Consider the following 16,075-nt stretch of genomic DNA (forward strand, 5'->3'; position numbering starts at 1 on the left):
ACTGGACCCCCTCTAGATTGTATAGGTTGGGTCTTAACGACACACCCACCTGCTGGCGGTGCCAATCAGAAGACGGGGACACAATACATGTATTTTGGGGATGTTTAAAGATCCAAGAATTTTGGTTGAGGGTTCAGAACTTTATGAGTGAGGTGTTGAACTCTGAACTTTCATTTAGCCCCAGACTCTGTATCCTGGGTGATGGGATGACTCCGGACATGGGGGACAGTTATTTAAAAAGTTGGGTCCTAGCCAGAGTCATGATTGGTAAAAAAATCATCCTCAGGGGATGGAAGTCGGCTGGGGCACCCTCATTTAGGGAATGGTGCGGGGAGATGGGCGAGGTGGCGGCATTTGAGGAGATGTTTTTTAGAAGGCTGGGGAAATGGGATTTGTTCGTCAGGAAGTGGGGGGGTATTTGGCTTTTTTGGATGATTCTCAGGTAATGGCTGTGGAGAGGGATTTGTAGTTTAGTTGGGTATGTGTTTTATTGATTTTGTTTGAATGTATATCTTGTTTTTTTAATTTATTTTTTAAATTTATTTTATTATGATTATCTAATTGTTGGTGACCACTGTACTGGGGGGGAGGGGGGGGGGGGTTAATGTGAATAATTGATTCCATTTTTTATGTTGTGTTTGTATGTTTTATTTTTGGAATCAATAAAATTGTTAATAACAATTTTCAGTTTTCAGACATTTGGAAATGGAGACCGTTTTTGAAGCACTCCATCTCTGGTGGAGGAAAATTCCATTTGAGTGTGGATAAGAGGTGTAAACATAGCAAAATTAATACATTTTCACATGAAAATGTATTAGTGTAGACGTGACCTATGTCACCATGCAGAATCGCAAAAATAATCACTGTATTAAAACAGATTCCAGAAAACTCCCTCCATCTCCCATTTGTTAGTCTCCCATTAGCAAATAGTTCTGCCCACAAAAAACTCACGCCATTGGTTGAGCCAGATTGGAAGGGCTGGACAGGATTCTTAAACAAACAGACGAAAGTTTTAATAGCACGATAGTGTTACACTTTTAGATGAAATCAACTTAGAAATAGCTTATTTATTGTTGACGGTGAATATTAAAATGGGATACGAGGTATTTTTTTACATCAAGATATTATTGTAATATGGTAAAACACTTTAAGTTACAAAAAACACAAGGCGACAGGACAGATTACTCATGCACTATGCTGCTTGTGTTCCTTTGTTTTGTTGTTTGGCATGTTGTCAGCTTTGCAATATAACCATTGTTTTGGTTGAAGTACTTTTTTGGATTTCACTGAACTTTTGGCATTCAGTCAGGAAATACGGCTCTTGGATTTGAGACACATCCTTTAATCTCTCTCACTCTTTCTCTCTGTTTGTCTGTCTCACTTTTTCTCTCCCCGTAGGTTTTACAGATCTGTCCGAAAGACATGCGTGCTGATATTTGTGTGCACCTGAACAGGAAGGTTTTTAAGGAACATCCTGCTTTCCGTTTGGCCAGTGACGGCTGTTTGCGAGCTCTAGCAATGGAGTTCCAGACCATCCACTGTGCTCCAGGCGATCTCATCTACCATGCGGGCGAGAGCGTGGACAGCCTCTGTTTTGTGGTGTCAGGGTCACTGGAGGTCATCCAAGATGACGAGGTGGTCGCAATTCTGGGTAAGAGGACACATTGTGACTAGGGCTTGGCGATATATCTAAAAAAATTATATCTTGATATTTTTCAAACCCTTTGATGATTTTGAAATACAGTCAGTGCTGGAAAGTAATGGATTACATGTAATCTGGATTATGTAATCAGATTACAAAACCAAGTACTTTTAATTGGATTGGATTAAATTACATTTTAAAATACTTGTAATCAGACTACAGTTACTTTTTATAGATTACATGATTACATAAGGCAATGGCAGTAAATTGTTTATAATTTACTGATCATCCTAATCATTCTCTTTTTTTAATTTTTTAAAATTTTTATTCTGAATAAGCACACCGCTGAAATACGTTCGGTAAATCTTCGATTGTTTTCGGAAGAAAGGAGTAGGGTTGTGTATTACACTCAGAACTGATACTCGTTACTAGCCAGCCAAGTGAAGATGGAGCAGTCTACCTCAGCATTTAACCACTAGATCTATAGAAATAATTTCATTTTTAAGGAGACACAGGGCAAAAACATCACTGTGCAATGTAAACTCTGCCTTCCAAATGTTAGTATCCTGTCAGCTGCGTAGGATTCTACGTCAAATCTAAAGAAGCATTCGGATGAATGTTTGCATGTTTTTTTAGCTTTACATTGCAAATCTAACCAACATTTTTTCAATTATTATTTGAATTATCACTCTGTGTGTAATATAATCATGTGTCGACTCGCAATGTCTTTGGAAGGGTTTTGTCCATCAATGCACAAATACATTTCATATTTAATTGGATTAGTGCCATAAAGTTACTTTAAAATTCTTAAACTGCTTTTGTAGTCGGCTTCAAAAATGTATTTAAATGCACATTTGGTGTAGTGATAACTTTGAGATGTTTTTCTGATGCTGATTCACAAATATTACTGGTCTGATCACTTACCACACTTGGATGGCATTTGTAAAATGGCAAAATTGCATGACCACATTTGTGTTAACATGCCCCGGGAACCTGTCCGTAATTTTAGAAAATCCAATAAGAAATGCTTGATCTGATTAAAGCAATACTGCGATTAAACAGAATATTGTGATTATGATATTGTGATTATGCTAATAATCAGAGTAATAATAATCGCAGTAAGATATATGGAGTACTCCTATTTTAATCGCCTTAGACTGGCATGTAAATGCTTTAAACACATTTCTTCCACTCTGACCAAAGTGCGCCTGCGCCAGTGCTGCAGACGGATGATGTTACGCTCAAGCACAGGTTCAAAAACATCACGAAACACAAGCTGCACTTACTTCTCGGCTTCATGAGAAACAGCAGTTTCTTGCACTGTTTTCCAGCAATGGTGCTCTCCTATGGGGTGCCGTTTGTAAAATAAAACGTTACAAAAACTGGTTAAATTTTGTCAGATTTAACAATAAAATCTGCTCAATTTGGCCAGATTTATGTAAATAAGTGTTTAATATTTTTTAAAATCATTTATTGTGTAACAAATACTTACAAATAAATATCAAATCTAAATCTAAATCTTCAATTTAAATCTAAATGTAAAATGAAAATGTTAAAACTAAATGTATAACTCAAATATAAATGTTAAATCTAAATCTAAATGTTAAATATAAATCCTACATATAAATCTAAATATACAGTAAATCTTAAATATAAATGATTAATCAAAATCCTAAATGTAAATCTTAAATCTAAATCTAAATCCAAATGTTAAATCTAAATGTAAATCTAAAATATAAATCTTAAATGTAAATCTAAAATATAAATGTTATATCTAAATCTAAATCTTGAGTTAAACATTTAGAGGACATGCAAATGAATAACTCCCCTGGGCAGTGCGACAGGGCAGCAGAGAGCAGCGGCAGATTCACTCGAAGTGTCTTCAATCAGCGATCTAGCAATCACGGTTTAAAGGGTGAGAAGATTCTTAGCGAGGATTCAGGATTTGCGGAACATGCACAAAATTTTGTATTTTTATTCTTTGCATCACTGAATTATGTGGTTGCACATTTGTACCCATGCAAATACAAATAAAGGCATTCCGTCGGCATTCAGCAAATACACAGTTATACCATTTAAACAAGTCGTTAAATATCTAATAAACATTTAATTCCACAAACCTTGCAAACTTTGGCGAATCCAGCTATTAGATCTGATGAAGTGTGCATTGTATCAGCCTGAAAACATGTGTACTCTGTGCGTCTCTGACTTATTAATGTTATGTGATGGTCCGTCTGTGCGAAGGATCCAAGCCGTGTGAATTAGATGCGGTCAGGAGATTTCTATGATCACTGGACATGCACGAGCGAGCAACTTTTAACCCTTGATTTGATTTTAAACCATGCTGCGTTATATCATATTCACTGTGTACTGTATGTAATTTAGTAAATTACTAAGTGCACTGTTGGTAACAGTTTACTTTTTATACATATGTTTGAACAATTTCTTTATTTGTGAAAAAATACTATAATAGGATTACAGAATCAAGAAGTTGCTATTTAAAGTATAAATCTGTTTTTTTTTTTTACAAAGTTTTAAAAGTAAAAAAAAAAATTCAAGTTGATTCATTTTCAAATTATTTATTTAAAGCTATTTTAGTAAATATTATGTAGAATAAATATTAATTTCAATGTAGCAATGTTGTGGACGTGTTATTTACTATCTTTTAATTAAATTGCGTGATATATCAGCTTTATAGGCTTTCGATCATCGGCCACCCTGCTCTCTAAGATATTAGCATCGGCCATCAAAAAACCCATGTCGATCGACCTCTACTTTTGAGGTAGACATTTTTTGGGAAAAAATATTCTTATTGTATTTACTGTCCTCAGCAGTCTTTTGCTAAATTGAGATTTCAAAAGAACAGATAGCCTAACAAATCAGAAATAAATGTAATAACATTTTTTGCAAATAGTGTGTATCAGTGGTGTCCAGTCCTCTTCCAGGAGGGCCACCTTCCAACTTCCAGGCAGGTGTGTTGGAGCAGGCTGTGCTCTGCAGGAGGTCCTAACTCTGCAGGAAGGTGGCTCATTGAAGACACCTCACGAGTGAATCTGCCAACATGCATTTCATGCCTATGCCCTAATCCCTTCAAAGGGTTTACCCTCCAGAGTTAAAGCTTCGGAGGGTTGAAGGGTGTAGGGCTCAAAAACATTGGTCTTTTGAAACGCAATTCAGCATCATCTATCCAAGCCAAAGGTGCCGCTGCCGTCGCACAAAGGCTAATGAACATCACCTGCAGCTAATCAGAAATCTTTATACTGTACATGATTTTGCCTCACTAACAGAATTCAGAATGCAAACTGAAAATAAATTATTTAAATCATTATTATTATTAAAACAAATGATTATTTATTTAAAAAGTTTTATTTTAATTAAAAAAAAAACTAACCTGTAAACAAATGTACAGTGCATGTTCAATTATTAAATAAATAAAATGCCACAGTGTATAATTCTTTTATTTCAACTTTTTTTTTAAATAACAGATCCAGCAAATTTACAGTAAAATAACAAATATTATCCAGTTTCAAAAAGAAAGCCAGGGATTAAAAATTATTTTAAAAAGTTCATTAGAATGATTAAAAGCTTTTATAAACCACAGAGATGAAGAGAGGTCACATGTTTTTGTATATAGAACCAGATTGTGTTTGTAGTTGCAGCTGGTTTCATTTACAGTACACTTGGCAAACCTGTCTGGTTCCGGTTGGCAGCAAAGTGCCCATCAGTTGAACCCTACGGAAATGCTAGTTTTGAAGGGCCCTTCGAAGCAACTTTTTATAAACCCTTAGGTATGGAACGTCCCTTCAACATGGCGGCCACGATCGTTCCCTCTAAGTGCCCTTCTGAGTCGGATTTATCCCGTTTGGAACACAGGGTCATCTGTCACTGCTCTCTGCTGCCCTGTCGCACTGCTTACGTCATCAGTCAAGACAGCCCAGGGGTGTTATTAATTTGCATGTCCTCTAAATGTTTAACTCAAGATTTATATTTATATTTAACATTTATATTTAATTTTTATATTTAAGATTTATATTTTAGATTTAATTTTAGATTTAACATTTGGATTTTGATTTAAGATTTACATATAGAATTTATATTTAGGATTTATAATCATTTACATTTAAGATTTATATTTAGATTTACATGTTGGATTTGATTTATATTTAATATTTATATTTGAGTTTTACATTTAGATTTAACATTTTACATTTAGATTTAAATTGAAGATTTAGATTTAACATTTAGGTTTGATATTTATTTTTAAGTATTTGTTGCACAATAAATGGATAAAAAAAATAGAGAAAAAAATATTAAATGCTTATTTACATAAATCTGGCCAAATTGAGCAGATTTTGTTGTTAAATCTGACAAAATTGAACCAGTTTTTGTGACATGTTTTATTTTACAAATGGCACCCCATACTCCCCAACCAGCCCCATGACAAAAGAAAACATATTGTCCTGAGTTGTGAATGTCCATTTGCAGTCTGAATTGAATGTTGGTGAGATTAAAAAGACTGTATACCTCCAAAAAATGGCAAGTACATTTTTCAAATGAGATTGTCCTCACGGGCGGAACACAGCAACATCCAGCGCGTGTATTCTGAATTCACAAACAAGTGACTCTTAAGAACCGATTCTTTTTAGTGAATCAAAACAGACAGAGCATCCAGTGTAATGTGACAAATAAATGACTCTTATGAACCAATTATGTTTAGTGAATGAAAAGAGACAGCGCATCCAGTGCAGTCGAAAATGACTCTTGTGAACCAGTTCTTTTAATAAATCATTCAAAAAGACTCACAAACGGACTGACTAATTTTCCTAATGCCAAGCTGTATTTAAAGATACATATTTGCAAAAAAAAACACTCCTAGGTTTAGGTTAGATTCACTGGTTTAAAAACTTAATTGTGGAAAATAAATAATGCATAATGCATTGTGTTGAACAGAAGAATGCACAACTGTAAGAAGATTCAAAACCTTTTCTGAACGTTTTTGTATTTATGAAGTATAGGGAGGTTTGGTTCACAATAAAAAAGAAAAATAACGCTGTTATGTTAATTATGAGCCAATATAAATAAAGGATAGTATCATGTCTGACTAACATGAACAGACAGTATGTAGACTGCTGATTATGCATAATAATTATATCATCACCGAAACATTTACTGAACCAATAATTGAAATATAAATGATATCTGTCATCTATACAGGCAGATAAGACTGATCTTTAAACCAAGCAGGCTCACAGAATTACAAAACGTAATGCCGTTTAACATGTTAAGGACAAATAATGATCGTGAGTGAAAGCGCAGTATAGTATTGCCTACCTTTCCATGTGCATGTATTCTCCAAAAATTCCACAATATGCAAAATATAACATCAGCAAGTACCGTTCCAAGCTGTTTTCCTTTTGATGTATAATATATCTTAATTAGGGAAGAAAAGAACAACAGTTAACTTATTTTGCTTATATAGACGTGCACAGTTATGAACAATTCAGCAGAAATCCAAACTAAACGTTCTTAATTTAAAGTGCGCATTTGTTTCCTCAGTCGCACGGCCCGCGTCTGTTGCGAGAGAATGCATGTAATCTTAGATGGCCTCTGAACACATTGGGTATAATCATAGTCATTATAATTGATTATTACATTCTGTAATCGATGCATCAAAGTTTTAGCATAATATTGGTGCATTTTTACACCCCTACATACTATTATTAAGCATTACAAACGTCATTTCGTGTGGATGTGCAAGCTTACATTTTGGGTGGGATTTGCAAACCCTGGAACACTTCAGAGGGGCACCTCAGCAAAAGAGCAGGGGCTCGAGCCCCTAGAGCCACCCCCTCTGCACGTGCCTGGCAATGAGCAATTCCCTCTCCCTCTCTTCATCCTCCTCCTCTTTTTCCTTCCTCCAGTGGTTGGTTCAAATGGGCTCGCCTATAGTCTTTTTACATGGCATTAACAAATTGCATGTTATGTAATGGCAGTAAGGCTACAAGTACACAGAGCCTTGAACTCTAACCAGATGATCTATTAATATTTAGATAGGTCTATGAGTAGTCCAATACATTTTAATACTGTTCTGTGTGCATCTGTTCAGTTTCCAGCCAAAGTAACAAAATTTTGGCTACGTGAGAGCCCCTTATGATTCACATTGCATACATTCACATTACATTAATTTATTGCGTCACTTTTCATCTCTATGAAGTTGAGCATCAATACATCTGAAACCCCTTCTTACAAAAGCCATCATTTCTTTAATTAAATTCTGTAATAGTTAAAAATTTTCAGTGCCTCGACAAGGTTACACACAACTGTTGTTTTATATTATTTCCACATTATTTTCATGTTGAGAAGACAAACTCCTGGACATACTGGCCAAAGTGATCTGTACCTTAGGACTGGACAACTCTTGTAATGAAGCACTTAAGTTCAACTTAATAATGAGCGATCTTGCTGGTTTGGAAAACAGGCGTTACTCCATCGTAAAATAAAAAGCGACATTAGTTAAGATGATCGTAAAAGCTTAAGTTGCAACGTTATTTGGAAATCCAGCCTTGGACAGTTTGAAATGATTCACGGAAATCAATTGAATTGCCATGTCAAATGTTTTTGCTACTTCAATTTAAATCAGAGGTGCTATTGAAACATTTCTGTCTGAACGCATTCTCACGAGCCATGAGACGAGGAGGCATTGCAAAACTAGTCTAATGACTTGTCTTTAGGTCTTTAGGAAACTTAATGACCAAATGTAAAGGACAATAAGTCATTGCGATATTCACAGTGTTACTTAATGTCATATCAGTCGGCCAAATCATCACAAATATACCATTAATATTAAAAAATCGTCCAGCTCTAATTGTGACCCATGTACCTACAGTCAGCAGATGTTCAATTTGTCGAGTCAGAGACACAGATAAAGATATCTGAATCTGAATTAATACATTTTGAAGATTTTAAAATGTTTCTGCATTCAATACTCATTTTCCTCTGTATCCACAGACTCACTGACATGAAAACAGCATCTCTCTGTCTTGAGTTTAGTTTTCTGTGGGAGGATGAATTACATTCACAGGGTTTCTATGTGATCATATATCTTGACTGACTCAAAGGCTGCCACACCCACTCCTTTGTATTCTGTTTTCCCTTTTGCTTTTGTTTTTTCCAACATACTGCACCCCATTTCCTCATTGATCACATTGTCCAATACTCTCTCTCTCTTTCTCGCTCTCTCTCTCTCTCTCCCTCTGTTAATAAAACATTCACAAAGCGTTAATTAAACAAAAAGAGGGGGCCTGAGTAGCTCAACGAATATTGACGCGGAATACCACCCCTGGAGTCGCGGGTTCAAATCCAGGTTGTGCTGAGTGACTCCAGCCAGGTCTCCTAAGCAACCAAATTGGCCCAGTTGCTAGGGAGGGTAGAGTCACATGGGGTAACCTCCTCGTGGTCGTGATTAGTGGTTCTCACTCTCAATGGGGTGCGTGGTAAATTGTGCATGGATTGCGGAGAGTAGCATGAGCCTCTACATGCAGAGTCTCCGTGGTGTCATGCACAATGAGCCACGTGATAAGATGTGCGGATTGACTGTCTCAGAAGCAGAGGCAACTGAAACTTGTCCTCCAACACCCGGATTGAGGTGAGTAACCGCACCACCACAAGGACCTACTAAGTAGTGGGAATTGGGCATTACAAACTGGGAGAAAATGGGATAAAAAATAGATAAATACATTAAAAAAAGAAAGAAAAAAAATAGAAAAAGAAATTGTGAGAATGTAACACATTAAATAATTAATAATGTGGCAGGCCTAAGCTGATAATAAAAGTAACAATAAGAGGAGGAGAAAAATAATTTAAGAATGTTGTAAAATGCCTTATTATGTAATCTCTCCCTCTTAATCTTTTTATTTATTTATTTATAATTCATTTGGAATCACTCCAGCTTTTTTGCATTATATATTTTTGTCTTCTGCTTTAAACACATAATCCCAGGCGCACAAAGAACTGTGAAGGTTTTATACTTCCAAAAGCTTTAAACACCTGAAAAAAAAAAAAAAAAAAAAAAAACACAACTCTTTAAAAATCAGTTGTAAGTGGAACAGATAATCAATGCCTTTTTGCTATTAATTGTGTCATATTTTCTCTTATGTTGGCATATTCTCATAATCATATTCATTTAAATCAATACATAAATAAGGATATAATAAACAAACACTGATCTGAGATCAGACAAGTCTCATACATTTACACAGCGCTTGATGAATTGTCTGTCATTTCCAAAGTCTGTCTATTTCACAGCACAAGATTAGGCTGCTACGGATTATGAAGCCATAAAGCTGCATCTAATGGCTGTATTTTTCTCTGTTGACAAACTAACGATGCTTCGCTAAATTTGGCTCTCTGCCGGGGCACCATGTGAAACTGATTTAGGGCCGGTCTGGGGGTCCACAGATGTTTTATTTTGCTTCTACAATTTGCTCATACCCATAAAGATCAGACCATGAATCTCGAGTGGGTGGATTGAGAGAAACTGTAGGTCAGTAAGTCAGAGGTCACCATGAATCTGTCTGAGTGCTCATTAGGCTGGTGTCCTCCTCTGTAATGACAGTGCTGCTCTGGTACACTTATTATAGACTCAATCCCAGCACTAAAAAATGCAACCCATAATTAAAGACTTAAAAAGAGAGTGACAATGGCCTGGAGCAAAAAACAAAGAGTATCTGTAAGAGATGCATTTTTAAAGGTTTTTGTTGCTGTAACACCAGCTAAAGCAACTACATTCAATGTTTTTAATTAAATTAAATAAATAAATAAATAAATATTGAATTATCTTGCACTTACATACAAATGTCATGTCAATGTTAAATAGTTTCAGCCATTAGTTTATTAAAATATACTCAATGAGTTAAAAATTAAATTCAAATTCAAATTAAATTAAATTAAATTCCCTTTTAAAATAAGTTCCCTCCTCCTAACTGAAGGAATAGTTCACCTTAAAAATGAAAATTATGTCATAATTTTCTCACCCTCATATCGTTCTACCCGTATGACTTTCTTATTATTCCAAACACAAAAGGAGATGTTTTAATGAATATCGTGATCTGCCTTTTGAATGCAATGGCATTTGATAGCGACTCACTTTAAAGCTTAAAAAAGGACCCAAAAGTATCATAAAAGTTGTCCATGCTTGACTTGTATGTCATATTCCAAGTCTTCTGAAGGCATATGATAGGTTTTGGTGAGAAACAACACGAAAGTCATTTTAAGTCAGTGAAAATCTTTATTCGTTGTGCATTCATGAATGCATGAGAGAAGCTCTTTCACAGTAGCTCCCGTCCCATGTTCATGCAAGAACTTGCATTGTGTTTAGCATGAGTGGCATTGACTACCTTTATGATACTTTTTGGTCCTTTATGAAGCTATAATTGAGACCCTATCAACTGCCATTGCATTGAAAAGGCAGAATATTCATTAAAACATCTCTGTTTATGTTCCGCATAAGAAAAAAGTAATAAATACGGGACTGGAACAACATGAGGGTGGATAAATAATGACATAATTTTTATTTTTTTGGTGAACTATTCCTTTAAGTGTCTTGCTTATGGACACAAACAACTTTGTGATTACTAGCTCCAAGCTTTAACCACTACACCAATGTTGTGTTTGGTTAAAAAGCACTCAAGTGAACCTGAAGAGACCATTTTTAACAACCTAGTCTCATAGACAAACATTACTATAACAAACTGACTTTTACGTGCAGCGTTTTACGTTTCACCATAGGTTCCTGGTGAAATTAACACTAGAGGCGCTACAACAACTGTGTGTTTTATTCATTTTCAGACAGATCACATGGCTGATTATGACTTTATGAACACATATTTTTTGCTTTATTACTCATGCACTGCTATGTTATAATATCGAAAAACTTTCAAAATGCATCATTTGAAAAACTATTCATTTTAACCAGGGTATGAAATTAAAGGTGCTATATGTAAGATTGACAACAAGCATTTGAAATGAGTACTAGAGTCTGAATTCAAAATATTGGAGAGTTGTCTGCCCCGCCCCAGACTCGAAGCTCATGCTGGTTGCCAGAATGTTGACATGCAAATTAGCCAACTCAGCATCCATTTTAAAGGATCTCTTTTTTAAAGGATGCTGTCTCCATCTTCCAAAGTCATCTCCAATTTTTATCCTTGTTTTACTACGCCTCTGGTCATGGTGGTTTTTAGATGGATGGGGAAGCTTTTTAGGTCGGGTGGAATCTGTTATCTCTGATCCAGTTTGTTTGCTGGCTTCCATGGCTGCAGCACGCAGTATTGTTTGCATGCAAACTTGTTCAAATCTGGCAACCCGGTGGTGTCGAAATTCTATTGGTGAGTGGGCAGTGGGCGGGATCACACAGGCCAAAACATAAACAGAAATTCCGGCCCGGAATGGAAAATTCAAAGTAGAATATACTGGCTGTAGCATTGTTATCGGAGAAGCCATTATTTCAACTTAGCATGTTTCCTAATTCTCTAATGAATGCCCAATTTTACCAGCCACTTTGATTTATATATATATATATATATATATATATATATATATATATATATATATATATAAACACACTACCGATCAAAAGTTTTGAAACACTCATTCTTTATTATAATTTTATTCTTCATATTTTAGAATAATAGTAAAGTCATCAAAACTATGGAAAAACATAAATGAAACTATGGGAATTATGTTGTGACTAAACAAAATCCAAAATAAATCAAAACTGTGTTATATTTTAGCATCTTCAAAGTAGTCACCCTTTGCCTAGAATTTGCAGACATGTACTCTTGACATTTTCTCAACCAACTTCTTGAGGTATCACCCTGGGATGCTTTTTAAACAGTATTGAAGGAGTTCCCATCTATGTTGGGCACTTATTGGCTGCTTTTCTTTATTATTTGGTCCAAGTCATCAATTTCAAAAACTTTTTTTTTTTTTTTATTAAATTTTAATTTAATAATGAAATAAAATTATAATATGGTGGCACAATTATATTTTTGTCTACAAAACTAATTTCAAGCATTTAAGCATAGGCCTTCAGATCAAAAGATTTTTAAGATCATGAGAAAGATTTCAGTCAAGTGTTTCAAAACTTTTGACCGGTAGTGTGTGTGTGTGTGTGTGTGTGTGTGTGTGTATATATATACACTATATTGCCAAAAGTATTCGCTCATCTGCCTTTAGATGCATATGAACTTAAGTGACATCCCGTTCTTAATCCATAGGGTTTAATATGACGTTGGCCCACCCTTTGCAGCTATAACAGCATCAACTCTTCTGGGAAGGCTTTCCACAAGGTTTAGGAGTGTGTTTATGGGAATTTTTGACCATTCTTCCAGAAGCGCATTTGTGAGGTCAGACACTGATGTTGGACGAGAAGGCCTGGCTCGCAGTCTTCGCTCTAATTCATCCCAAAGGTGCTCTATCGGGTTGAGGTCAGGACTCTGTGCAGGCCAGTCAAGTTCTTCCACACCAAACTCGCTCATCCATGTCTTTATGGACCTTGCTTTGTGCACTGGTGCGCAGTCATGTTGGAACAGGAAGGGGCCATCCCCAAACTGTTCCCACAAAGTTGGGAGCATGGAATTGTCCAAAATCTCCTGGTATGCTGAAGCATTCAGAGTTCCTTTCACTGGAACTAAGGGGCCAAGCCCAGCTCCTGAAAAACAACCCCACACCATAATCCCCCTCCACCAAACTTCACAGTTGGCACAATGCAGTCAGACAAGTACCGTTCTCCTGGCAACCGCCAAACCCAGACTCGTCCATCAGATTGCCAGATGGAGAAGCGTGATTCGTCACTCCAGAGAACGCGTCTCCACTGCTCTAGAGTCCAGTGGCGGCGTGCTTTACACCACTGCATCCGACGCTTTGCATTGCACTTGGTGATGTATGGCTTGGATGCAGCTGCTCGGCCATGGAAACCCATTCCATGAAGCTCTCTACACACTGTTCTTGAGCTAATCTGAAGGCCACATGAACTTTAGAGGTCTGTAGCGATTGACTCTGCAGAGAGTTGGCGACCTCTGCACACTATGCGCCTCAGCATCCGCTGACCCCGCTCTGTCATTTTACGTGGCCTACCACTTCGTGGCTGAGTTGCTGTCATTCCCAATCGCTTCCACTTTGTTATAATACCACTGACAGTTGACTGTGGAATATTTAGTAGCGAGGAAATTTCACGACTGGACTTGTTGCACAGGTGGCATCCTATCACAGTACCACGCTGGAATTCACTGAGCTCCTGAGAGCGGCCCATTCTTTCACAAATGTTTGTAGAAGCAGTCTGCATGCCTAGGTGCTCCATTTTATACACCTGTGGCCATGGAAGTGATTGGCACACCTGAATTCAATTATTTGGATGGGTGAGCGAATACTTTTGGCAATATAGTGTATATATATATATATATATATATATATATATATATATATATATATATATATATATATATAAATAATTGTAAAAATTTAAAGAATATAATTTTAGAATATAAAATAGAACATATAATTTCAGGTTGTTATTTTTATTATCATAATGATAATTTTGCAACATTCAAATGGAGGCTAAAGAGTAGGCAAGCACAGAAAGAATTATGACACATATGACAATTCGCCTGTAGTCCCAATGTCATTGCATCCTGAGATGGTCTGAGATCATATGGAGCATTCTCATATATGACACTGTTCTTGCAAATTGTTCCCAGATGACTGACAGAGAAGAAATACTGAGAACTCGAAATATGCGTGAGTTCTGTGAGCGCCAAAGCACAAATAAACCTCTGAACACCCAGCGAATCAGACACATCATCGACGGCTTTCTACCAACTCTTCTTCTATTACAGACCCACCTACATTTACATACGTATTCAAGTGTGATTAACTTGCATGGTATCTATCTTACCTGATGGAGTGTTGGACTTTGGACCCGGAGGACCACGGTTCGAGCCCAGCCAAGCACGCAAGGTGACATGTGAGACGAAAGTGTCATACAAGCGACGCGAAATGATGTGGTTGCTTCAGAAAATGTGCTTTTCATGTCGCATTTGTGATAACAACACTATCGGCTAGGTTTATACGGTTTAGGGTAAGGATGTCTGTTTTCTTCTCACGTTTATCATTTAGGACACTATTGGTTAGGTTTAGGTTACATTTTTAGGTAAGGGAATACATTTTACTCATTAAAACCTCCATCTAAAATTCACCTTAAAAACCTTGTCTGATTACAACATCATTTCACTCACTTTTGGTTCCCCCGCTGGATATTTCACTGGGAAGCTGCAGCTAAACGTGGAATACAGCACATCATTTTGGTTTGCAAAAATGTTGCCATGGTCACGTAAATTTCATAAGATCAGGCTAATTTAAAACACAAACAACTCAGTTTCACCGTGCAACATGTATTTGTTAAGTAATTTCAGTGAACAAGGATTTATTAGAACACTGATTTTTTAGAGTACACAAATTACACTTTTATTTTTATTTTTTATTTTTAAAGTGACCTTTAGAGGCAATTTAGCTGCTACAACACATCTCTCTGTCTGCAAGAAGTAATTAGTATTCTGGAACAATCTGGATTGGGACTTCTGTTCAGCAACTGTGGCCCATTCACTGAGACACAAAAATCTTCAATAATTTATCTGAGTGGACATGTTGGATCCAGTCTTGCACTGTAACCCCACCTGTGTCCTGAAAATGAGCAGATGGAAATGGAAGGACAAGACTTTGTTCATTTCAGTAATGGAATAAGGGAATATCTCTTGTCAGCATTTGTCCTCTGTTAGACATGTTGATGATCTGTAGCTCTATCCTGAGCGATTTGACCTACCACAATAAAAGTGTGTGTTTTTGTGGATGTGTGTGAGAAAGTGATGTTGTCTCGCCAGGGTATTGTGGTGAATAAGAAATTCAGAATTTAATGCAGTTCAGAATTAAAATCAACTTTAATATTTTCTCCAAGCACTAGAAGGAGTATAGAATGTCTTTCGTTATTGAAATGGGGACTTGCATAAAATATTATATAATTAGCTCTGTATAATAACAATAGAAGTCAGTGGAAGGTCCCGACTATGATAGAAAAACAAAAGTATGTGTGTTTGAGAGAGCGTAAGAACAGGTAATGTATAGTCCACAATGGCGGAGTGAATTTCTGACAAGGCAGTGTCCTCTGAATGACCGGTTACATTTTCTGATCTGACAAATGTTACTGGTAAATTTTTACTAAAGCAGATTTCCACACAGATCAAATTGATTCACATGATCTGTCTACTGTTATCCGAGCCAAGACTAAAACATATAGCGGGAGTCTGTCCATCACTTGCAATATTTTGAGAGGTTTTCCCATAAATAAGAGGCCTACAGTATATCCAATATGTTAGTTCTGGTATA

The 16,075-nt window shown here is 36.4% G+C and overlaps 1 protein-coding gene across 1 annotated transcript in view; it reads left to right on the forward strand.

The window, feature by feature from the left end:
- LOC127410650 (potassium voltage-gated channel subfamily H member 1-like) overlaps positions 1 to 16,075 on the forward strand; it is an 84,155-nt gene that overhangs the window by 45,217 nt on the left and 22,863 nt on the right. Inside the window, exon 9 of the mRNA XM_051645768.1 lies at positions 1,399 to 1,651. Coding sequence (XP_051501728.1) covers positions 1,399 to 1,651 — 253 coding nt within the window. The remainder of the gene's footprint in view (positions 1 to 1,398; positions 1,652 to 16,075) is intronic.

Source organism: Myxocyprinus asiaticus, chromosome 20 (assembly GCF_019703515.2).
Source record: "Myxocyprinus asiaticus isolate MX2 ecotype Aquarium Trade chromosome 20, UBuf_Myxa_2, whole genome shotgun sequence".
Lineage (NCBI taxonomy): Eukaryota > Metazoa > Chordata > Actinopteri > Cypriniformes > Catostomidae > Myxocyprinus > Myxocyprinus asiaticus.